This window comes from Arachis hypogaea, chromosome 15 (assembly GCF_003086295.3).
Source record: "Arachis hypogaea cultivar Tifrunner chromosome 15, arahy.Tifrunner.gnm2.J5K5, whole genome shotgun sequence".
Lineage (NCBI taxonomy): Eukaryota > Viridiplantae > Streptophyta > Magnoliopsida > Fabales > Fabaceae > Arachis > Arachis hypogaea.
The window spans coordinates 151697635-151722508 of record NC_092050.1 but is presented as its reverse complement, the minus strand read 5'-3'; the positions used below and the strand labels follow the sequence as shown (position 1 = coordinate 151722508).

General features: G+C 27.6%; 2 protein-coding genes and 1 pseudogene across 3 annotated transcripts; all 3 read left to right on the top strand.

The window, feature by feature from the left end:
* Positions 1-490: 490 nt before the first annotated feature.
* LOC112751372 (uncharacterized) lies at positions 491-4867 on the top strand. Its single transcript, XM_025800483.3, has 7 exons — positions 491-820; positions 2605-3006; positions 3122-3357; positions 3433-3647; positions 3752-3844; positions 3944-4045; positions 4350-4867. Exons 4-7 carry the CDS (start codon positions 3492-3494, stop codon positions 4725-4727), a joined length of 729 nt encoding a protein of 242 aa, XP_025656268.1. The 5' UTR covers positions 491-820; positions 2605-3006; positions 3122-3357; positions 3433-3491; the 3' UTR covers positions 4728-4867.
* Positions 4868-5078: 211 nt separating this feature from the next.
* Positions 5079-8850, top strand: LOC112749266 (uncharacterized; annotated as a pseudogene).
* An 815-nt stretch (positions 8851-9665) lies between these two features.
* LOC112751369 (lupeol synthase) lies at positions 9666-24501 on the top strand. Of its 2 annotated transcripts, XM_025800479.2 has the most exons (19): positions 9666-9715; positions 9841-10041; positions 10466-10651; positions 10834-10923; positions 11554-11751; positions 11883-11967; positions 12061-12227; positions 13232-13420; positions 15966-16079; positions 17398-17517; positions 17593-17715; positions 18747-18845; positions 19515-19571; positions 19665-19711; positions 22504-22647; positions 22745-22922; positions 23049-23129; positions 23466-23549; positions 24170-24501. In XM_025800479.2, the coding sequence occupies exons 2-19, from the start codon at positions 9847-9849 to the stop codon at positions 24278-24280; spliced, it is 2268 nt and encodes a 755-aa protein (XP_025656264.1). In that variant the 5' UTR covers positions 9666-9715; positions 9841-9846; the 3' UTR covers positions 24281-24501. The 2 variants fall into 2 exon arrangements, with proteins under 2 accessions (XP_025656264.1, XP_025656263.1); XM_025800478.2 differs by having other exon boundaries at positions 9672-10041.
* Positions 24502-24874: the final 373 nt, after the last annotated feature.

Below are 24874 nucleotides of genomic sequence, written 5' to 3'. Positions count from 1 at the left end.
TATTTTTAACTTTAAAAAATTATTTTGCAAAATATAATTACTATTAATTATGCCCATTGAAAATTATTTTTAGTTTGATTTATGAAAAATAAATTTTAAACATTTATAATGATATTTTCCTTTAAAAATGAATTTAATTACAGTAAACATGTAAATCAAAGCCAATTCATTCGATTTATTAGCATTTTAAACATACATCTAATTCGACTATATACTTGATTCTATTTTTATTCAATAATATTTTCAGCTAAGTCAAATCCATTAAATTTGGTTTACTACATGTTTCATTAAATATTTATTAATCTGTTCGATTGATAATAAATCTTATTTATTATTACTAACCCCTATACTATATTATTATTATTATTATTATTATTATTATTATTATTATTATTATTATATCGACTAACCCCTATACAATTTTGCGTCATCGCTAACATAGTGCATTTTTCAATTGTATTTAGTTACTGATGCTTTATTTTATCTTATTAATAAATTAGCTTTAAAAGTCAGGTGTAAGGTATTTGGGTTTTAGGCAAAATCAATGACCCGCCAATTTAATTGAACTCCTTTGATTGAAAATTTTCGTGCCCCAGCCTCTGCGGCAGTCATATAATATGCTCCCAAATCCTTATACACTCCAACCCTAACTCAAAAACATTTAACGAAGGCATCCCCCAACCCATAGAAGCTCTGACATCTCGGGCACCAAGGAGAAATCTATAACCTGCGTCGGAACCTTGTTGTCTCGAGAAGCTGCCGGTCGTTCAGGTCTCTCCGCCTGTGTGGTCGTCTTCCGGTGCCCAACCTCTCTACTCCGGTAACCCTCCCTCTTTCTAACACCAAAATGGGTGAATTTAAAATTATTGATTTCAGTGGGTGCTCTTAATATGACTGAAATTTGTTTTGTTCCTTTCACCGTAAGCCTATTTTCTTCTGGGTAAGAGGTGAACAGAATAGAATATTAATATGAAGGTGTATAGGCCCGTAATACAATAAGGACTTATGAATATTAATGAACAATGAGGATCCCCTTTTGATTCAGTTTGTTGCTTACTTGAGGCTACACTATTATAACCTGCTCTGTAGTATCATTGTTTAAGATTCTTAGATTGACGTCCGCTTTATGTATGGGCTAATTTGGGTTGTATAATTTGAACCACCGAAATGCATATATCACTTGAAAAGGATTAATTTGATGCGCATGTTTGAATCTTATGAAGAGGTATATCCAATGTAAAGTTGGGAACGGAGGAGTGGGACCTAGAAGTTTGTGTATCGAAAGGGGATACAGGTTTTAGATTTGGTAGTTTAAAATGCACCACTCTTTTAGAAGTATACTTGACTTGGTATTAAAAATGCGTTGACTAATTCAGGAAATTATGAGAGCTTCTAGTTAGATGTTACCCCCGTTTGCACTCACCAGCGTGGCCATTTAGCATAGTTTTGTCTTATTTTCACCTAAAGCTTAGTAAGATTCAATACCTTCTTAGCTTGCTGTCATGCTTCATTACATATTTCCATTCACTTTACAATACAATTGTTTGTCTCTTTCCTACTTTATCTCATCCTTAATATTTATATGTAATCCTCAGAGCAGCATGGTTTTCTTATTGTATTGCAGTTCAAATTTGATTATTATTCGATGATTATTATAGAATTGATATGTGTATAGGCATAAGTACTTATTTAAACATATTAATAAACTAGCTACTAAATCAATGTAACTAATTGGTTCACGTTTCTGTGTGTATAATTGTGTATCTATATAGAAATATTTATTGGGCCAACATGCAAAAGCTAAAGTTTGAGATCCAAACATGGCAACTCTACTACAATCCATAGGCCTACGAGAACAGCAAAATGTTTCACTGTCTCTTAATTTTGGAGACAAATTGGACAAATAGGATCTTTATTTACTCTTTACTCTTTACTGAGCCAATTATACTCTCTATCTCTATAGCTAAATTTTCAATAATTATTTTCAACAATTATAAATTTTATGTTCCTTTTTAGATAACAGAACCATTAATAAATTTAAGGTAAGTTCTATAGTGTCTTTGTTATGGTACCTAAATTGCCTAACATTTTTTTTAAAGTAAAAAATAAAATATTTAAAATAAAAAGTAAATCATGTAAAATTTATTAAATATTATTTATTGACTTTTTTTTAGTAACTTAGGTACAAAGTGATAGATACCATAGCATTTACCTAAGTTTAATATGTACATTGCATTATACTCTGGTTTGGTGATACTTACCTATACATACTGCATTATATATATTTCAAATATTCCCTGCTGATTGGTGCAACATGTTCATATAAATTATTTAGTCACTTAGCCTTAAATGTATGAAATTTGGAGTTGCCGTTTGCTACACTCGTGAATGTATGTGGATCTTTTCCCGTGAAATGTTTGGGAGTATCTTAGATTTCTAGGCAGAAATTATATTTCCACATATATGTAATCTTATATCCATATTCAGACTTGTGTTTTCTATATGAATTAGTTAATGTGGATTATATATCAATTCTGATTGTAACAAATTTACCAAAACAGCATGAATGTGCTTTGACTTTTTTTATTTTTATTTCTTTTTTAGGTTGAAACAGGCGCCCTATACCTCCTAAAATGGCTAGAAAAGGGCGTTTCACAAGAAAACCGAAAGTAGGACAAGGATGTCAGCAACCACAAACGGCTCCGCCTCCGGTCCCACCTCCGGCCTTGGTTTCCCACCACGATGAATTTGAAATTCTCCTGGACAGTGGTGATAGTGTCCCTCCAACTTCACGCCCGTTCCTTCCGCCGCGCAGTATACCAAGGCCGACTCCACAAACGAGCACAACTAACATTCAGAACTCGGAGCCAAGCCATGTAAACTCGGCAGATAACGCTAATGATGTAGATTCTGTTGATCAAGCAGCTGATGAGTCTGTTGTTGATTCTAGAGCTCAGAATCGCAAAGGACGCAAGACTACAGAGTTTTGGGAAGTCAGGATAATCGGTAATTTAGCTAGTAAATTTGATGTGTTCAATATGATTTATACTCTTGTTAAGTTTTATTATTCTCGTATGCTATCCACTACGGATAAACATAAGGTATTATGTTTGGCTTATAGATTCCGATGGCACAATCAAGCCGGCAAGACTAAGCGTGAGGGAGGCTATGGAACGGCCTAACGGTAGAAAGATCGTCCTCAGGTTCAACAGAGCAAAGCAAGCCATTGGAAACGAAGCTGGACTGTTGAGTGGCGTGCTTGGTCTGCTAGGATCAGACTTTGGAAAGTTTCCTATCTGTGAGGAAAGCTGGCGGAAGATTACCACAAAGGACAAAGTTTATAGCGAATGTGTGAAGGTAAAAGTTTATATCCCCTTTGAAATATCTTGCTTATTTTTACAATTTTTGACAAATTTTTGGTTATCTGTATAGCAAATTTTCCACATTGATGAAGATAGCGAAGGAGTTATAAAAAAAATATCTTGAAAAGTATGGGGAAGTCCTGGAAGGAGACAAGGCTGAGGTTGTATAATGCTTATTTCGAGCCAACGTCCACGACTGAAGAAAATATTGAGAACCGTCCGCCGGGAATCGATCGAGAGCATTGGAGATGGTTCCTTGAGTATCGCGCCAAACCTGAAACGAAGGTAATCTAGTATATCATTGGTAAACAACTTTTATGTAAATTATTGTTGCATTGAGTCTTTTTAGATCATCTTATCTTCGCCTTTTGTCTCTATTGGACCAATAGGAGAAGTGCAAGAAAAATGCGAAGAATCGATCAAAACAGCAATATACACACACTGGCGGTTCAAAAAGCTTTGCACGACGGATCGAAGAAGAGGTATATAACTTTTTTTGTTCACTCTTTGGACTATTTCCGTGACTTGAGATTGCCTTGATTGTGTGGAGAACGGTAATAGCATAAAATTTGTTGATGCAGTCGGAACAACAAGGGAGAATAGTCGGAAGAGGGGAGTTATGGATCGCAGTGCACAAAAAAAAGGACGGCTCCTACATGAATGATGAAGCAAGAGCAATCGGTGTAAGTACCAATATTTATAATTGATCGATAAAGTTATGACCTCAAATAGGGTAATAGTCTATTTTTCTATGTTATTTTGTTTTTGTTCCTGTTTGATGAATGGTTTGATACTCTATGTTAAAGTGGACCAAGATACTCTCACAATTCATATTCCAGCTTACTTTAATTGTCATTGCTAATTTTCCTGTTATGTTTATAGACTCTAGTTGTCATTGCTAATTTACCTATGTTATCATTTGGTGTGTTCTTGACATGAGATGGACCCATCAACATAATTGTTGTATTTGCTAATCTGTGTCTGTAGGAAAGAATTGAGGAGATTGAGCAACAGGATGAGTCATCTAGGGTGTTGTCTCAGAATGATTCCATTGCTCAGGTTTTTGGAAAAGAGAAACCGGGTAGAGTACGTGGTGTGGGTTTTGGACCGACTCCTAGTCAGCTCTTCGGGCCAAATTCACATGGGTATGGCAACGGAGTCCAACTAGAGGAGACTCAGAAGAAGCTGCTTGAACTGGAGGGACAGCTGGAAGGCGAGAAGTTAAAGAGGAAGGCGATGGAGGATGAGGCAGCAGCAGATAAGAAAAAGATGAAGGCGATGGAGAGTGCTCTGATTTATCTGTTTCAACGGCAGGGTGAGGAATTGCCACCAGACATCGCTGCAGGAATGTGTTTCGTGGAATGATAGAGTGAATACTAGAATATTAGGATTTGAGATATGTTGCATTGAAGCAAACATTTTATTGAATTAGATTGAGCAACTCTTTGAAAGAGATTTCTTTTTGTTCGTATTTTCATGGATATATATATTTCCTGTTTTGCTTATATCTCGATTTTGTTTTTGATACAAGTTTAGATTCTAAGGTTGAAAATATTCAAACTTTAAAATAATAAAAAATATAAGAAGAATTATAAAAAATCATTGAATAATATTTTGAATCAATTTGGCGTTATTTTTTGAAAGAGCCAAAATTTTATTTTTTTTTAAATTTCTGTTTACATAGCGGCGGTTTTAAACCGCCTCTATTTTGGTTCAATGAGTGTGGAAACTTTTATATCTGGCGGCGGTTTGCAACCGCCAGCATCTCCGACAGAAACTACATTAGCATTTAGCGGCCGTTTTAAAACCGCCACTAAACGTGTGGCCAGTCAAACATTTCGAAAAACATTGCGGCAGTTAAGAAACCGCCGGTAAATACGAGGGAAATTGTGTCAGCACAATTCGGCGGCGGTTTTCTGTTATTATGCCGCGAAATTTTGATTTAGTGGCGGTTATGCCAGCGGTTGCTGGAAACCGCCGCCAAATCCAACCGCGGCACCCATATCCATGGCAGACCAGTAAAACGCCGGAAAATGGTTTTGCGGCGGTTTAAAACCACCGCCAATTCATGAAAAAACCGCCGCCATTTCCCGCCTCTCTTGTAGTGAATAGAGAGAGCATTAATTAAGAGAGAGTAAGCATATTATATATAGTAGTAACTAAATCCAAATTAAATTCCTATATATTTTTCACAGAACTTGAGTTTGAAAATCTTTATTAAGAGAATAAACTATTTATTATTTTGACAAGTCATGCATGTATTATTACTCAGTAAATTATTGGGAAAAATGTACTCAAAAGATTGTACTGATAATAAATCAAAAGATGTAGGTGAAAAAAATATATAAAAAACACTACTAATTTGATAATTTTATATTAAGTTTTTTTTTTATTTTTAAAATTTAATAATTTTATGTTGAGTTTTTTTTTTTTTGTGAATTTTATTACTATGTGAATGACCAACTTTTATTGTTTTAAATAACTAAAAGTAGTACAAATATTAATTTTGACATAATTTTTTTCACACACTTTTGAAATGACTATCTAAAATCCTCCGGCAGAAATAAAATTCATCATAGTTAGTATTAGAGATATAATTATTAATATTTTTTATTAATTTAAATTTTTAAAATAAATAATTTTATGACATAAAATTTTTTAAATATGTGATTTCATAATATGATATTAAAACTTTATATTTAAAAGGTCTAGAATTCGATTCTTTGTAAACTCTAAAAATAAAAGAAAAATAGCATCAAGCAAATAAAAAATAAAAAAAAATTATGCAAAAAATCAAACAAATCTAAAAGAGACTATTGAGATGAGTGATTTTATGACAACTTATATCAGATACTTTTGTCCACGTTTGAATCTATAGGATACCATTTTTTAAAATTTATTGTATTATTATTAAGGATAAAGTATATTTTTTATTCTTAAAGTTGGTAAAAAATTTTAAAAATATTTCTAAATTTTATTTTGTTTAATTTTGTCGTAAAATTTTTTTATTTAAATCAAATATACCTCTGTTAGCTAAAATTTCAAAAAATTTAAGACTAATACTTTAATAATACATGACAATTATCTGTAATTTGATTGTATTAATAATTGTTTATGTAAAATTGTTACTAAATTGGTGCTAAGTTTTTCGAAAAAATTAATCATCAGGATATATTTAATACAAATCGAAAAATTTTAAAATAAAATTAAAATAAAATAAAATTTAAAAATATTTTAAAATTTTTAACAAATTTTAAAGACAACAAATATATTTTATCTTATTATTAATTTTTTATATTATCATTATTATTTAAGAAATAAAAAATAAAGTGATAACTACTATAGCACCATCCATGACCGGGAGAACTCGCATTGAATACGAGGGTACTTCTCATCCGTTTCCCTTGTTGATTTGATTAGAAATATGTTTGGATATTATATTATATTGCTGAAGATCAGATATTGCTGATGTTAGACTTACACTTTTATAATGTGTGTTTTAATAACATTAGCTAAAAGAATAAGAGTAAATTACAAAAAAATATTTTGCGATAGCTGATAAATTATTTTCTAAATTTGTGAATGACAAAAAAATCCTCTATATATTTTAAAATATAATAAAATTATTTTGAAAATTTTTTAAATGAAAAAATACTAAAAAAGAATATTAATTTTATAAGTGATAAATAAGTTTTGTATTCGACAAATCGCTTGTATATTTAATTCAAAATTTTATAAAATTATTTAGATAAACTATTTAAAAAGTATGTATATACAAAAAATCAAACCAGACTTTGTTTTCTAAATTTTTTTTTTTAAAATATTATTGACCATTCACAAAAAAAAAATCTACTTTGCTTAAATTCATTGAATTTTAAGGGAAAAATGTATAATTTTTTTAATTATATATACTTGTAAAAAATTGTATCAAAATTTAACCTTTAAAATATCTTTGGAGACTATATATTTAATTTTTGAAGCATTTTTGTCACGTTTTAAACTATTTTGTAATGTTCTTATATAATACTACTTCTAAAACACTTACTAATAAAATTCTATAAAAAAAAAAGTATAAATAAATAATATAATATAACCATTTAACAGTATAATAATATTAAAAAAATAAAAAATAAAATTATTTTATTTATTATTTATTAATTTTAATAATAATTAATAATTATTAAATAAGACAAATTTAAGTTATTTTTTATAATTTTCTTTAATTTTTAAACATGTTTGCTAATGGTAAAGTCATTAACAGCCACCGTGACAAATAGGCCTAAATTTATCGAGTCGGCCCGCATAACCTGTTAAAAAATGTAGGTCAAGCTGAAAAAATGAGACCATCACACTTTAAAAGTCCACCTAATTCGTACCGCTAAGTTTTGGCAGGGCGGGACGGGCTTTCCCAGCGGGTCCAACAATTTTTTTTGTTAGGAACATTTTTTGAAGGAAAAACTACCATTTGTACCCATAAATTCTGCGAACGCGGACAAAAGTACCCATCAAACAAGAAAACTAATGTTGTACCCATAAAAGATGGGTTCCGTATGACAATAATATCCAAACCTTGATTTTTCGTTGATTTTTTAATAAAATTTCCAAATTAACCCTTCTATCTTCATCCCCAAATTCCAAATTTCACAACCCTCATCCTTCGTCTTCCTCTGCACCTCCGGTGAGTTCCCACGAAGCCCTCCAAGCCACCTTCTCCAACCGCAAACAAGATTCCCATTCTCGATCTCAATCCTCTCTCTTCTCCATCTCCGTCTCCATCTTCTCTGCCTTCTTCATCATCAACTCCCTCGTCTCCCTCTTCGACCCACACAACTCAAACGACACCGTTGGCTTCGTCCTCCAACTCCAGCTCCTACCAATCGCCCTTCTCTTCCTCTCTTACTCCCTCCTCTCTCTCTTCACCTTCCCCCCCCTCTCCCCTCATCATTATTAGAACTCCTTGCCGCCTTCGTCTTCGTCCAAGAATTCCTCTTGTTCTCTACCTTCAGAGGAAGGATCCAAGCGGGGTCGAAAACCGTTACTACAGTCTCTTGCTGGTTCCCATTGCTATATGTGTTTTCTCCGCTTTTCTTGAATTGAAGTCTCCGGGCTCCGCTTTCCCCAAATTGGGCCGTGGAATGGGCTTCATCCTTCAGGGCACGTGGATCATTCAGATTGGCCTGGCTTTGTTCTCCGGCTGGGTGGCGCAAGGGTGCTCCCTGCACCAGCTGAGCAGGGGAAACTATACTCTGAGGTGCAAGGCCACATGGACTACCACAGAGCCAGCGTCCTTGCCACGCTTCAGTTCAACTGCCAACTTGCTCTCATGGTTGTTCTTTCTGTTGGTGCTTATTCGGTAATCTCTGCGAGGAATGGAGGATCTCTAGAATCTTCTTCTGCTGCTGCCAGTTACAGGCCGATTGGTTTTGTTGAGATGCAGCAGTTGGAGAATTCCACGAATTTCACTTTGGATTCTGATGACGATCGATGATGATGGTGAAGAGAGACAAAAGGGGACTGTTGTTGAACATGGTAATGGGTTGCGAAATTTGAAATTTGGGAAAGAAGATACAAGGGGTAATTTGGGAATTTTATTAAAAAGTCAACGAAAAATCACGGTTTGGGTACTATTGTCACACGAAATCCATCTTTCATGGGTACAACGTTAGTTTTCTTGTTTGATGAGTACTTTTGTCAGCGTTCGCAAAATTTATGGGTACAAATAATAGTTTTTTCTTTTTTGAAAATGTTCTAATTTAGTGTTTTGGATTATGTTTTACGCTTGATTGATTATGTTCTAAACTTGTAGATATTTAATTATATGTTTTAGACAATATTTATTTTATTTTAGACAATATTAATTTTATTATTTTTTTTTCAAAAATTTGGTTTATGATTATATTTATTACATATTTATAATTTTAAAGACTTTAATATTTGTGAATTTAAATTTTATAATTTTTTTTATATTTTTAAAAATTATAAATTTATTAAAATAATTATAAAATTATATATATTATTTAATATTTAATAATAATAAAAAAATTGATAAATTTAACCTATTAATCTCCTATTAGACAAGACAGAATAAAATTTTAAGACCGTCTCATTAGATAAGATAAAATAAACCAATCCACAAAAGACAAACTTTTGATTGAGCAGACAAAGTTTCCGTACTTAAAAATGTTGTTAGTTATCTGTACTTTTTCTATATTAAATTAGGCAACGGAAGGAGAGATATTAGTCATACTCCTCGCTCCTTATATATATATAAGGTCCCCTTTAGGTTTGAATTGCTAGAATCTCATCCTTATCAAGTAATAATAAGCTAACAAAGGAAAGTTTCTATTTCTGGGGTATATTTACTACTCTCAAACTTGGGCCAACATCAATTAAAACCTTGCCTTATTTTATTTTATTTTATTTTATTTTAGTATTGATTTTGATGAATTACAAGAGTAAGGAGAGAACTTGATTGTAGTGAAGGATGTGGAAGTTGAAGATTGGGGAAGGAGGAAAGGACTTAATCTCAACGAACAACTTTATAGGAAGACAATATTGGGAGTTTGATCCAAATGCAGGAACACCACAAGAACGTGCTCAAGTTGAAAGATTTCGCCAAGAGTTCACAAATAATCGTTTTTCCACCAAACAAAGTTCTGATCTATTGATGAAGATGCAGGTATATTTTTCTCTCTCTTGAATAAAAAGTTTTAAAAAATTTTTAAGTGCATCGATATATATTGGTATTTTAATAATTTTTAATTGTTTATTTTAATTATAAAAAAATATATAATATATATAATTTAGATTAATAATTAAAATTTATTAAAATATCGCTGTACCAATATACCTAAAAACTTTCTAAAAGTTTAGTTTTAAATTACGTCCCATAGAAGTTTGTAGGATATATAAATAATATTTTTCTATGTATTAATCATCTAATCATGATTTATTCTTTAAAAATAATATTCCACAAATACAAAAAATAAACTACAAAATTGATTATATATCTCTTGCCACTACAATGTAACTAATATTTAAATTAAATTGTCGAAAAAAGATAACCTTACTAATAAGTAATAACTTGACTCGTACGATTGCAGCTAAGAAAGGAGAATATATGTGGAGCAATTCCAGCGGCAGTGAAAGTGGGAGAAGAAGAGAAGATAACAGAAGAAGCATTGATTACAACAATGAGAAGAGCTCTCACTTTCTCTTCCTCCGTTCAATCACATCAAGGTTACTGGCCTAATGAGTTAGCTGGCCCTTTGTTTTTCATTCAACCCTTGGTAAGCCTAATTGTATCCGTATTTATATATATATATATGATAAACACTCTTTTTAATCATGCGATAAGAGAGTTATTAGTCACTAGTGTGTTGATTGTGGATAAAAATTAGCTTCGCAAAATTTTCTCATATTCAACTTTATTTTACTTAAGTGTATTATATTATTTATGTATGTGGTGCAGGTAATGGCACTATACATAACAGAATCTTTGGATGTTGTTTTAGGAGCAGAACATAAGAAGGAAGTGATACGGTATTTGTATAATCATCAGGTATATATGTAAAAAAATGCTCAATCAATTTAATTCTTAATTTTTTATTTGGAAAACCAAATATTTGATAGAGAAATATTAGGTAATCGACTAATATTTTTTTTATATTTATTTTGTAGTTGAACTAACACTAGTTTTCTGCTGATTTTTTTCCGCTAAAGTACTGGTGACCAAGCATCCTACATGTTCTAATATCCTTCAAAGTCAATTTATATTTCGAATAAAACTTGCAAAAAAAATAGAGAGAATTTTCTTTAACAAAATAATAATATTATTTGTATATCAAAATTAACTATTAAAGTCAGTTATCATGTATTTGTGTAAAAATATATGTGTCATTTAACTTATTTTATATTTTTACATATATTTTATATTAATGAATAATTTTAGTGACTGATTTTAATATGTTACGTAGACAAAAAAAAAGATAGAATTTATCTTATTTAGTATTAATTAATTATCGCAACAATTAATAAATACTAAATAAAATAAATTATGGCTGTTTTTGGTTGATTTTCTTTGGTTACCAAATATTTCCGTAACTAGTATAGTTGTATCTTAAATATGTCGCAGTTATTAGGATGCTTTGACTTTTGAGTAATTATTGCTTGGCGTTTTCTCATGAGACAGAATGAAGATGGTGGGTGGGGAACCCATATTGTGGGTCACAGCACAATGTTTGGATCAGCATTGAGTTATGTTGCATTGAGAATACTTGGAGAAAAACTTGAAGATGATGAAGACATGCCAATGGCCAGAGCCAGAAAATGGATTCTTGACCATGGTGGTTTAGTGGCTATTCCTTCATGGGGAAAGTTCTGGGTTTCGGTATATACATTACTTGATAAATATAGTTTTTAAATATATGAAAGTTATATATATTTACTAGACAAATGGCACGTATGAAAACACACACATATATACATGCATGTTAATTTACTTAATTGATTTGATGAAAGGTGCTTGGAGTTTATGAGTGGTCAGGTTCCAATCCTTTTCCACCAGAAGTATGGCTCGTACCCAAATGTAGCCCTATTCATCCAGGTTCATAATAAGTCCATGAGATACATTTTGGGTTTCTATATAATTTCTATATAATTTTTGTCCTAATAAGTCAAGTACTTCATTGTATGATAGGTCAAATGCTGTCCTATTCTCGCTTGGTTTACATGCCCATATCATACGTATATGGCAAGAAATTTGTGGCTCCCCTCACTGATTTGATCAGATCTTTAAGAGAAGAAATGTACAACGAACCTTATGATCAAATCAATTGGAATAAAGCTCGAAATATTGTTGCTAAGGTCAATTAATACATACTTTAATTTAATTTTTTTCCGATTCCCTGATGTTAAAACATGGGTTTTAAGCTCATATCCCTATATATTGTCTACTATCTTATTTACTATCTTATTAAAAATTATTTTTAGTTTAATTTATCAAATATAAGTACTAATATTTTTAGAAGTTTATTTTAAAAAATTTAACTTTGTTAAATAACTTTTCCAAAAATATTATCACCTAATTAAAGTAAAATTTTTAACAAACCACTCTTTAAACTTTTTCATAACTTAATTTTTGGGATAAATCACACAAACAAATCAAATAGCATCAATATTATATAAATGTCCTAAAATAAAATGGTTTACATATATATATATATATCAATATGTAAATCGAATTAACTCGATTTACGCGTTTTTAATGTAAATCAAATTAATTGGATTCGATTTATTATATGTGCTATATCAATAATAAATCGAATATAGTTTATTCGATTTAGTACTGATATAGATTATTGACATTTTTTACGTTAATTATATAAACTTTAAAATATAAATGTTAATAAAAAAATATCTTTTATTTAGATTCAAATAAAATATTTAAAAAATTAAAATAAATAAAAATAGAAATTCAACTTTTGTGTTTTAATTCAAATTCTAAAAAATTTATATTTTTATAAACTTAAGAATGTAAAATGAAACATTAAACAATTTCTAAAAATTTATTAAAATTCATCATTTGACTCATTGATATTTAAAAAATTATGATCAGAATTTTTTATGTTAAAAAAATTAATATAAAATATAACTTTTTTAAGATAATATAAGAGTTAAAATTTAAAATTTTTTTCAAATAAAAAATAACAGATAATTATATAATCTATATAATACCAATTATATTTATATAATATATAATTTAAAAAATAATTAAAATATTATATCAATTAAATAGTTATTTAATTTGTGAAATTAAATATAAAATTTATGTTTTGATTGATTTTGATGATTTTATGCTCGAATTACAGGAGGACCTCTACTATCCACATCCTCTGATCCAAGATATGTTATGGGGATTTCTTTATCACGTTGGAGAACGCTTTCTAAACACTTGGCCGTTTTCCAAGCTTAGAGAGAAGGCATTAAAAGTCACCATGAATCATATAAAATATGAGGATGACATTAGTAACTACCTTTGCATGGCAGTTGTGGAGAAGGTATATATAACAATGAAAATATTTGATAATAAAAAATAATTAATTAAAAATAGTTAAAATTTATTTTATTTAATATTTATTAATTATTAAATATTAAATAAGATAAATTTTGTTTTTTTTTTTGTTTTTCTAATATTACTGATATAATAATTATTATCCATTAAATGAATCTGATCTATTAATATTTTTACCAATGTTTGGTGTTTTTTAAGGTGATGTATATTTTTTATTTTTGAATTTTTTAAAAAATTTTAAAAATATTTTTAAGTTTTATTTATTTTTTTTTGAAATTTTTTATTTCATTAAATATATTCTGATGGCTAAATTTTTAAAAAGTTTAGGACAAATTCAATAATAATACATGATAATTATATTTGATTTGTTTGTGTTAAAAGTTTTTTTTGTAAAATTATTGCTGAATTAATTTTAAATATATTAAAAAATTAGTTGTTAAAGGTATATTTAATATAATTTAAAAATTGTTGAGACACAATTAAAATTAAAATAAAATTTATAAATATTTTTAAAATTTTTAAAAAGCTTCAAAATAAATTTTACACTCTTTAGAAAAAGAAGTTTGTTACATTTTACTCAGTTAGTGGAAAGATTACATTGATATATGAAACTATAAATTATATATTCTTCTTGTACCTACTACTACTACTTTTATTTTTATATATATTTTTAATTACCAAATTAATATATTACATGTTATATATCCTTGTAATATAAGTAGTCACTTCTTGGCTGCATATGTTGAGTTCGTGACCTTATCCGTTGCCACCATATTTACTTGGCACCTATCTACTCGTTTGTTATTTCTCTTTTTATGTTTTAGTGGAAGGGTTAAAAATATAATTATTTATATTTTTTTTATCAGTTTAAATTTTTAAAATTTTTTTTTATGATATTGTATTAAAATTTTATGATTAAAAAGTTTAGAATTTGATACTTGTTATCTCTAAAAAGAATTAAAAAATTTTAAGAGTTAGCAGTTTTTAATAATTTTAGTCTATATTTAATCAACACAAATATTAAATTATCTTTAACATATTAATTTATATATGTAAAATTTAGAAAATATAGATACAAACTGTATTAACTCATGTGTGTAAATTTTAATAAATATTGATATAAACTATGTGTTTCTTACGTATAAATTTTTATAAATATGGATATAAAAATTAAATAATAATCTAAAATAATAATATTTATTAGTTATATAACATTGCTAAAAAATAATTAACATAAGATAAATTATAAAAAAGAAGACAATGTAAAATTTCAAACAAATATGCTTTCTTCTAAGATGTTATTTGTTCTTGTTCTTCTTGCCAAACTCCATTAGTTGTTAAATGATAAAAAATATTAAAAAATAATTAAAATTTATTATTTTTAATTATTAATTAATTATTAATATTTAAAAATATTAGATAAAATATGTTATTGAATTATTAAATTAATAAAATAAAACTAAAAAAATTAAAATTAATGACTAAATAGTGACTATAAACAAAAAATTTTGATAGTCTTAGTATTTCTCTTAAATAATTACAAAGTATATACATAATTATTTTATATGTTTATGGCTACCTATCATTTTCTTTGTCCATATTTTAAAGAACTCCTTTGTATTCTTTGGATTAGACCAGATTACATTTCTACACCTGGATTATTTGAGCTTTGAATTGTGGTTGTTGAGTATTATAAAATTATCCATTTTAAAAGTTTAAATTGATAGAAAAAAATAATATTAATAGTTATATTTTTAATATTTTTTTTTAAAATAAGAATCTTTTTTGGATTTGTTTGATTTTTTATACAGGCCTTCTTTTTTTTATTTGCTTTATGTTATTTTTTTATTTTAGAATTTACCAAAAATTGAACTCTAAATTTTTGGGACATCAGGATGAATAATTTTATGACATGGTATTAGGATTTAGTGTCTAAAAGTTAAGAATTTGATACTTAGTAAACCCCAAAAATAAAAAATAAGACAGATAAAAAAAAAATTTATACAAAAATCAAACAAATTTAAAGGAGACTCTTATTTGAGAGATAATATTAGAGATATAATTATTAATATTATCTTCTTCTATCAGTTTAAATTTTTTGAATAAATAATTTCATGGCATGATATTAGAACTTTCTATCTAAAAAATTAAGAGAGTTTAATAAGCCTGCACAAAAATTAAACAAAAAAGAAACTCTTATTAAAAAAGGATGTTAGAGATATAAATATATAACTATTAATATTATATTTTTCTATCCATTTCAACGTTTACCTTCTCCTAATGCAAGGTATTTGCAATACTAAAATACTCTGTTAGATCAAAATAATCAGTTACTAAAATAATTAAATATGTTATATAATCTAATAATTTAATTTTTTTTCCGACAGCATAATTAAAATATTTTATGGAAATTAAGTACTTATTCTTATTGAATGAATGATTTTTTATGTGCAAATAGTATGATTGTTTATAATATATTTTAATTTAAATATCTGTAAACGTAATTAGTTGTTATTGAATGAAAATGAAAGGTTTTGTCTTTAATTGCTCATTGGGTTGAGGAGCCAAATTCAGAGACATTCAAACTTCACTTAGCTCGAATCCCTGATTATTTCTGGGTTGCTGAAGATGGCCTAAAACTTGTGGTTAGCATTATCATTCTCTCAAGTCTCAATAACTCTAGAAAGTACATTTAGTTTTTGGAAAAGAGAGGTTTTATACTTTTATTAGATAACGAATGAATAATGAGGTGTAAATATTTGTTTGAGTGTTATTAAGTTAATAAAAATAGATTTTTTTATTAAAAAAAGATTTAATTTGTTTTTTTTATATTTTAGTGTATTTGATAAATTTATAGTAGTAAAAATAAAAATACTAAAAAAATAAAAATATTTTTTAAGAAATTATAATTTATATATTTTTAATTTTTTTTAAAAAAATGTTTACATAATAAATAAATAAAAAATTATTTTTATATTATTATACCCAAACATAATTAATAAATAAAAAAAATTTACATAAAATATTTAAACATAAAATTATTTTTATTTTTTATAAAATTTTTTTAAAAAATATAACTAAAAAGAAATTTTTTCTTAAAATCCCATCCAAGCAAATCCCGAGTCTTTATGACTTCTTACTATTGAATAATCTTTATGTAAATTATAAATTTCACCAATTCATCAATGATTGATTATATTATTATATTATATTTTTAATAATTAAGGTAATAAAATTTAAAAAATTTAAATACTAATAGATATATTTAATAGTTGATACTTTTATATTTTAAGATTATACTGTAGATCAAAATAAAATAAGTGTATACAATGAAATTAAGTATCGAATTGTATCCAAATTTTATCAAATCTTATCAAATTGATCAACGTAATAAATTAAAGTGTCTGAAATTATATAACTGGGTTCATGAAAATCATAATTTATAAAATGTTAATAGTATATTTTTTATCCTTAAAATTTGGTAAAAGTTTTAAAAATATATTTAAGTTTTATTTTGTTTTAATTTTGTCCAAAAATTTTCGATTTGCATCAAATATATACTTCTGATGGCTAATCTTTTAAAAAATTTAAAACCAATTCAACAACAATTTCATAAGAACAATCTTTAACACAAGCAAATCAAGCATAATTTTTATGCATTATTGTTAGATTAGTCTTAAATTTTTTAAAAATTTAGCCGTCGAAAATATATTTGATACAAATCGAAAAATTTTAAAACAAAATAAAATTTATGAATATTTTTAAAATTTTTGTCAAATTTTAAAATTAAAAAATATATTTTATCCTGTAAAATTGAGTAATACTAGCTAGTCAAATGTGGGATACTGCATTTGCGGTACAAGCAATAAATTTAATGATAGATTCATTTCTTTTATGATAAATTTAATAAAATCCTCAACACATACATTTCTTTTATGATAGATTGATTTAAATTTAATACAGGCTCTGGGAAGTCAAATGTGGGATACTGCATTTGCGGTACAAGCAATAATTGCATGTAATATGAACGAGGAATATGGATATGTACTTAAGAAAGCACATGACTTCATCAAAGCTTCGCAGGTAATTAATAACAAATAATCATTTATGCCTTACTAATACAGAAGCAATAACATATATTATTCATGTTAATCAAAGATTCGTGAGAATCCAAAAGGTGACTTCAAGGCAATGCTTAGACATATATCAAAAGGAGGGTGGCCACTCTCAGTTCGTGATCAAGGTATGCCAGTCTCCGATTGCACTGGAGAAGGACTAAAGGTTAGTTCGCTAATACAAAAATGTTTAGGAGAAAATTATTAAAAAATAGTCAAAATTTATTTTATTTAATATTTATTAATTACAATAATATTAAAAAAACAAAAAAATAATTAAAATTTATTTTATTTAACTTTAATTATTATTGTAGTAATTAATAAAAATTAAATAAGATAAATTTTAATTATTTTTTATTATTTTTGTTTGATTATCAAATATTTTTTACTAATTATTACAATAATTAATAAATATTAAATAAGATAAATTTTAATTATTTTTTAAATCTTTCTAGCATCGCCTCACTAATAAATGTGTGACGACAAATTTTTTTCGGTTTTTTTTTTCACTCAACTTTTGTTTTCTCTCTTCTTCCCTCTCAACCGTTATTCTTTCTGTTTCTGATAATGTTTTGATACTTGTACAGAAATTTTGTTTTTATAACCAAAAACTTTTTGTATTCTTTTCAAAGATTTATGTGTTTTTAATTTAAAAAACAATAATTTTTTTTGGAGACTGTCTGTTTAAAATTTGGTTAAAAAGAATAATATTACACATCTAAGTGTTTTTGTTAATTAAATTAGTCTAATATCAATAAAAATTAATTATGAGTAGTATATATTATATTCCAAATATTACTATTTAATTTAGTTATACTTAATTTATAAAAAATTTGAATGTGTAATATTACTTAATTAAAAAATATTTGTTCACCTAATATTTTTTAAAAAGATAAATATAAATATTTAAATAATGTATTATATCTACAAATAAATAGTAATCTAGTTAGTTTGTTTATCATAATTTCATTTTTTATTAACTTTTTATCTTTGTAAAAAAATTTACGTGATAATTAAAAAAATGGTTATATCATCTTATCTTATAATATAATATGTTAATAAGTCACAAACTTATTGTATTATTATCAAAATATAGACTGTAAAATCTTATCTTGTGAAGCGTGCTTGACAGATGGTAGGTATATTATTAATTGCATTCAAAGGATGACATTTGCTACAAATTAAATTTATATGTAGGCTGCACTTCTATTATCAAAATTGCCAACTGAACTAGTTGGAGAAAAAATGGAAGGGCAAAGATATTATGATGCTGTGAATGTGATTCTCTCTCTACAAGTATGTCTTTCTATCATGACGTTTTTCATTATTATTACTTTATTATTTGACTATATATATGCATTCTTTTTTATTCGTTTAATTGTAAATTTTTTTAATTCTGCAATGGTTTATGTATTTTTAAAGTTTATTATTAAATTTTTATAGTTGATAAAAAAATTTAACCAGTTAAAAATACTGATCTTATTGGTTTAATTATTTTATTAATTTTTATAGTTTTATCATGGTCTATATAATTTAAAAGTTGATCGTTAAGTTTCTTAATTGATAAAATTTTTTCATCAGAATCCTATATATTAACTTGCCAACAAAACAAGGAATTGAATATATATTATGAGAATATTAAAAAAACTTGCATCAAACAGTAGTGAGTATTTTCAGAATATTCTGCTTTAATTTCTTTTTAATGTCAATTGTTATTGAGGACTTGATTTAAATTGTTTACTTAGAATAAATTTGGGAAAAAAAATAATTAGCTAATATAAACTTTAGATGAAAATATTTTAAATATATATATATATCCAACTTTTAGATGTGCTTAATTTTTATTAGCTCTTTATTGTTTAATTTCCTGAATAATTTATAAATAGTTAAATCAATTTGTTCACCCATACAATTTGGTGGAAGCAACAAATAGTTTAATGTGATTTTATTGGATTTCAATTGCAGAGTAGTAATGGTGGATATCCCGTCTGGGAGCCTCAGATAGCCTTTCGGTGGTTAGAAGTAAGAAAATTTGAAAAAAAATTGGACACAATATTAATTTAAGACTTCGTTTAACTGAAAAGATATGACACATTTTTTATTTATTTAATGCAGAAATTCAATCCAACTGAATTCTTTGAGTGCGCTATCATTGAGATGGAGTAAGATTTATCCTTGATATATATTAATAGAGATAATGAGTGAAAAGGAAATTAGTTAGTGTATTTGAAATTCTTACAGACTAATAAAATTTTAAATATACTAACCAACTTTTTTTGGTTCTTTATTAACGATAGTAATCAGTGGCTAAGAGAAATGAGTTAAATCTTAACTTCTCTTTTTATAGAATACTATTTTTATTTTTTCAATAAACTTTATGAAATATTTTTATTTTTTGTCTCGTAACAAGTTAAGAGACATTTTTGTTTTGTCTCATAACAAGTTGAAAGATATTTTTTATTTTGTCTTTTGAGAACCAGAAATAGAGAAGAAGCAGAGAAGAAAGAATCATACCAAGATGTATTTCGATTCAGCTGCTAAGTATAATGCAGCCTACATCCAGTCTCCATCACAACAGTGACGGAATTTCACTATCTTTCAACAGAATTACATTCACTAATTCTCCCTAGGATCTACCCAATCCTATCTGGGACAAGTCTAGATTCTAACACAACCTGTAGGACTCACCCTAGTTTTCAACAGCAAAGTGCTCACCCAACTTGTAAGAGAACAAGTCCAGATTCTGACCTAACCTGAACTTGACTAGGACTCAAACCTAACTTTCAATGGCAAAGTGCTAACCCAACTTGTAAGGAAATCCACTCAAGATCATGACAACAAAACAGAAATACATACAAAGAATTTCTGAGATAACTATGAATTTTTCTTTAACTCTCTGCCTTTTTTCACTCATTGACTTTTTCTTATAAAACTTCACATGTTGCCTTTTACCGATGAAATACAGACAGACTAAATGGAGAAAAAGAAATATTCAATGAAAGCCATGAAGGAAAAGAATAAACAGCTCAAAGAGCTATAGGAACCCAAACGTGTGTTCTCACTCCTTATTTCAATCCTTGGCCGTTCACCCCTATTATAGAGGAGTGAAACTTCCAGAGCTTGAAACATTCTTCAACACATGTTGGTTCTCTTCTTCCAATACACATGCAGCAGCGGCGTGACAGAGGAGAGAGAGGGTAGAAGCAGTGACCGAATCAAACATGCAACCATACCTTCAATCTTCTCTTTCAACCTTTTTTTTCATGCATCTTAGATCTGAGTTGTTGAACTTTGCTTTAGCTCCAAGTCTTGATTCTGATCATTGATGAGCGTTTGACTCAAGCTAGCTTCAAACTTTCCATTTTTGTCTCTTTCAGTTTGAGACTCAGAGGCTATCTTCTTCTTGGTGGAACAAAAACGAAAATAAACTTTTTATCGAGGTATATCTGCTTCTTGACCGAAGCCGATTCTTTCCTTTTCTTGGCAACAAAATCTTGAAACCTTTCTTCAAATCTCTCCTTCTGTAGAAAATATCTTTCTAAGCCTTTCTTCATAGCCTTTTCTTTGAGACTTCTTTTTTCTGCTATCTTCTTTTCTGATGATAGACGTGACCGAAAGAGAGAGAGGAGAGAGAAGAGAGAAACTTTTAATGGAAGCCATCAAAGCAGATTAAACTCAATTGAATTCCAGGTCTCAGTTCCCAAGAAGTGAAGTAACGTGTGAAGCTTTTAATGTGATTAAATCAAATTGAATTTTAACTTTCAGTTACCAAGACATGGGGTAATCGAAGCATTAGAGAGGAGAGAGGAGAGAGAAGAGAAAAACTTTCGGTGGAAGTTTTCCAAAGAATTAAATTGAATTGAATTTTAAGTTTCAATTACTATGAATGAGTAACATATGAAGCTTGGTCTCTTGGGTTTTCTTTCTTTAATTCATCACACTTGGTTCTTGGGCTACTTTGTTGATTGAGCTTGTCTTTTCTTTTTCAAATTTCAGCTACTAAGTTCTAGATCAATTTGCTCTAATAGCTGAATTTGATTATGGACCAAAATAGGCTTGCTTAATTGGGCCAACTTTTATTTTTTACACATAACATGTGGCTTATTTCCTTTTTCTTGGTTCAGCCGTTTTCCATTTTAGATCAAAATTTGGAGTAATAGAATGATCAATGTGTGATACATATTGTATGTATGCATGGGCTATACGGGGTTTGGGTTGCATCTCAAGCTTCTTGGTCCATTTTCATTTAACTTATTTTTCTGTACACTAAACCAAACAAATCACACAAACAATTTTGACAATAACCCATTAATGTTTAGTTATCATCTTAATCATAATTTGATTATCTAAACTCAACAATTAACTATATCAATAATGTGTAGGAAATAATAAAAAATAAATTTAAATAATTTATTTTATTTTATTTTATTTAATATTTATTAATTATTATTAAAATAATTGTACAATTTTAAATATACTAAATATATAATTATGAATGTTATATGTATAAAATTATGGATATTATATTATATAAGTAATTTTAAATATTATCTCTTTAGCATTATTATTAATTACATTAGTAAGTTAGGAAGACAATAAAAAATTAGCTCAAACTTAATTTATTTAATATTTATTAATTGAACTATTTTTTTGTTAATTTTTTTTATTATTAAACGTTTTCTTAATTATATATATTCTGAATTTCGAAAATAGAAAGTCTAGTGGGTCAACCCTTTCATTAAAATCTAGATAGCATTTAACTATTAAGAAAAGAGTGTGTAATTTTACACTACTAGATGTAATCTCACACCATTAAAAATACTAATAATAATTAGTTGATGATTACAAATCACAAAATATGCTGGCCCTTAATACTACTGTTTCAAACAATTATTTGCCAACATATATTATACTTTATTGGTCTATAACTAATGCAACTAATTTGAGTTCACAGGTACGTGGAGTGCACTTCATCAGCAATGCTGGGCTTGGTTATATTCAGAGAGCTTTACCCAAACCACAGAAGGAAGGAAATAGATCAATCAATTTCCAAGTCAATCCATTTCATTGAAACCACACAGAATCCTGATGGCTCTTGGTAATCTTGTTCAATTTTTTCCCTTTTTTATATAAAAAAATATAATTATAAGAATTCAAAGTAATTAAAGATGGTAAGCACAATGATACATATTCAGGTATGGTTGTTGGGGGGTTTGTTATACATATGGCACATGGTTTGCTGTAGAGGCACTAAAAGCCGTTGGAAAGAACTACCATAACTGTCCTTCATTGCGCAAAGCTTGTCAATTTTTGTTGTCTAAACAACTTCCTAATGGCGGTTGGGGTGAAAGTTACTTGTCATGCCGAAACAAGGTCTCTGTTACTTTCATTTTGCTTCTGAATAATGTATACTATACAGAGGACATAAACAAACAAAATATTCCTAATGGTTAAAATTGTGCTCATATATATAACATGTTTAATTTCTTTGTTAAACAGGTGTATACAAATTTAGAAGGTAACCGGGAAAATATAGTTCAAACATCGTGGGTTTTATTATCTCTTATTGGGGCAGGACAAGTAAGTAAAATCTTAGATCTTTTTGGAACGAAAACATGATCAAATAAGATATTGTGATAGATATATTTTTATTTGTTTTAGAATTTAATTTTAATATACTAATCGTATAAAATATTTTATATAGTTATTTAATTATATAATATTATATTATAAAAAATAATTATCTTTTAAATTAATTATGCAAATGATCATATAAAAAAATGAATGTGATTAATATACTCATAGTAATATACTCATGCGCGGAGGCTGTTTATTAATATACAGATGCAAAGAATTGTACGTGTACATGTTGTGCACTTGTGCTTATGATATAAAATTTTATTGTGTGTCAAAAAGGCTGAGATTGATCCAACACCCATACACCGTGGAATGAAGCTACTAATCAATTTACAAATGGAAGATGGAGACTTCCCTCAACCGGTAACTAATTAATTATTGGTTTAATTATATTAATTTTTATAATTTTATTAAATTTGTAATTAAATTTTTATTTTTTTATTTACATTGAATCTCTAAACCATTTTAATTTTATGATTAAATTTTTATTGTGACAAAAATATTTAGATTAATAGAATATTTTGTTTCCAAATTAAAAATACCATTATTAATTTCTTAAAATCTTAAACATGATTTTTTTTTCCGAAATGGTAAAATAGTCTTTTTCTTCCTTCTTTCTCACACTTAAAAAAAGGGAGAAAGTGAAGGATTTTTCTGTCAAAGTATGAAAAAAAGAAGAAGTCATGTTTAAAAATTTAGCAATTAGTGATGGTATCTTTAATTTCAAAACAGAATATTTGATTAATCTAAACGTTTTTATCACAATAAAAATATAATTGAAAAATTGAAAATAATTTAGAGAGACAATTAAAAAAATATAAAAATTTAATTATAAATTTAATAAAACTATTAGAACTGATTAGATAATTTAACCTTCATTATTTCTTTCTTATATTTATTTTTGTAGCACTTAGCAAAGAAAAAAAAATATATCTTGTATGACGTTCAATCATCAACATAATTTCAATAATTTTTAAATACAGGATGTCACAGGAGCATATTTTAGGAACGGTTTATTGACCTATGCTTCGTATCGAATGATATTTCCTATATGGGCTTTGGGAGAATATCACAGCAGAGTTTTGCATGCATGAACTACTATATTTATAATAATTTGATCACAAAAATGATCAAATTCTCGAAATAACTCCTACATTGTTTCGAAGTTACCTTTATGATTATCATGAATTATAATATGTTTGCTTGTCTACTACATGTAAAATGTGTTTCGTATTTTGTATGTATTTATTATTATCTACATTGGAATATCATGATTCTTGGTCGTGCTTTAATTAGTTATCCTACATTTTTTGTCAGAATTAGTTTTCTTACTTCAATATAATATGGCGTAAAAGAAAATTACTGGCAATACGTATGGGTGACAAATGAACTAACAATGACAAATATGAAGCTAAATTCGAGAAAATGATTCAAGTTTTTTTTTTTTGGACGTGGAAAATGATGCAAGTTAACAAAATACAATATCCAATAATTTGTGTGGGCTGGGATGAAATAAATCATGGGGTTTTGGACACAGAATCATCATGGGCCTCTCTAGGTTAAAAACACAAAATCTTGGCTTTTACGCAAATTAGTGGATACAGGTTAAATTTGTATCAATAAACCAAGTTGGGTTGGTCTAGTGGTTAGCTCACTAGTCCGCTTAAGCAAGTGTCGGGGGTTCGAAT

Bases quoted from the DNA above. Each gene is read 5' to 3' on its own strand.
- LOC112751372 (XM_025800483.3), top strand. From the start codon at position 3,492: ATGGGGAAGTCCTGGAAGGAGACAAGGCTGAGGTTGTATAATGCTTAT. The intron at 3,648-3,751 runs GTAATCTAGTAT...TTGGACCAATAG, and splicing joins GCGCCAAACCTGAAACGAAG to GAGAAGTGCAAGAAAAATGC. The intron at 4,046-4,349 runs GTAAGTACCAAT...CTGTGTCTGTAG, and splicing joins ATGAAGCAAGAGCAATCGGT to GAAAGAATTGAGGAGATTGA.
- LOC112751369 (XM_025800479.2), top strand. From the start codon at position 9,847: ATGTGGAAGTTGAAGATTGGGGAAGGAGGAAAGGACTTAATCTCAACG. The intron at 10,652-10,833 runs GTAAGCCTAATT...TATGTGGTGCAG, and splicing joins TGTTTTTCATTCAACCCTTG to GTAATGGCACTATACATAAC. The intron at 23,130-23,465 runs GTAAGTAAAATC...TGTGTCAAAAAG, and splicing joins CTCTTATTGGGGCAGGACAA to GCTGAGATTGATCCAACACC.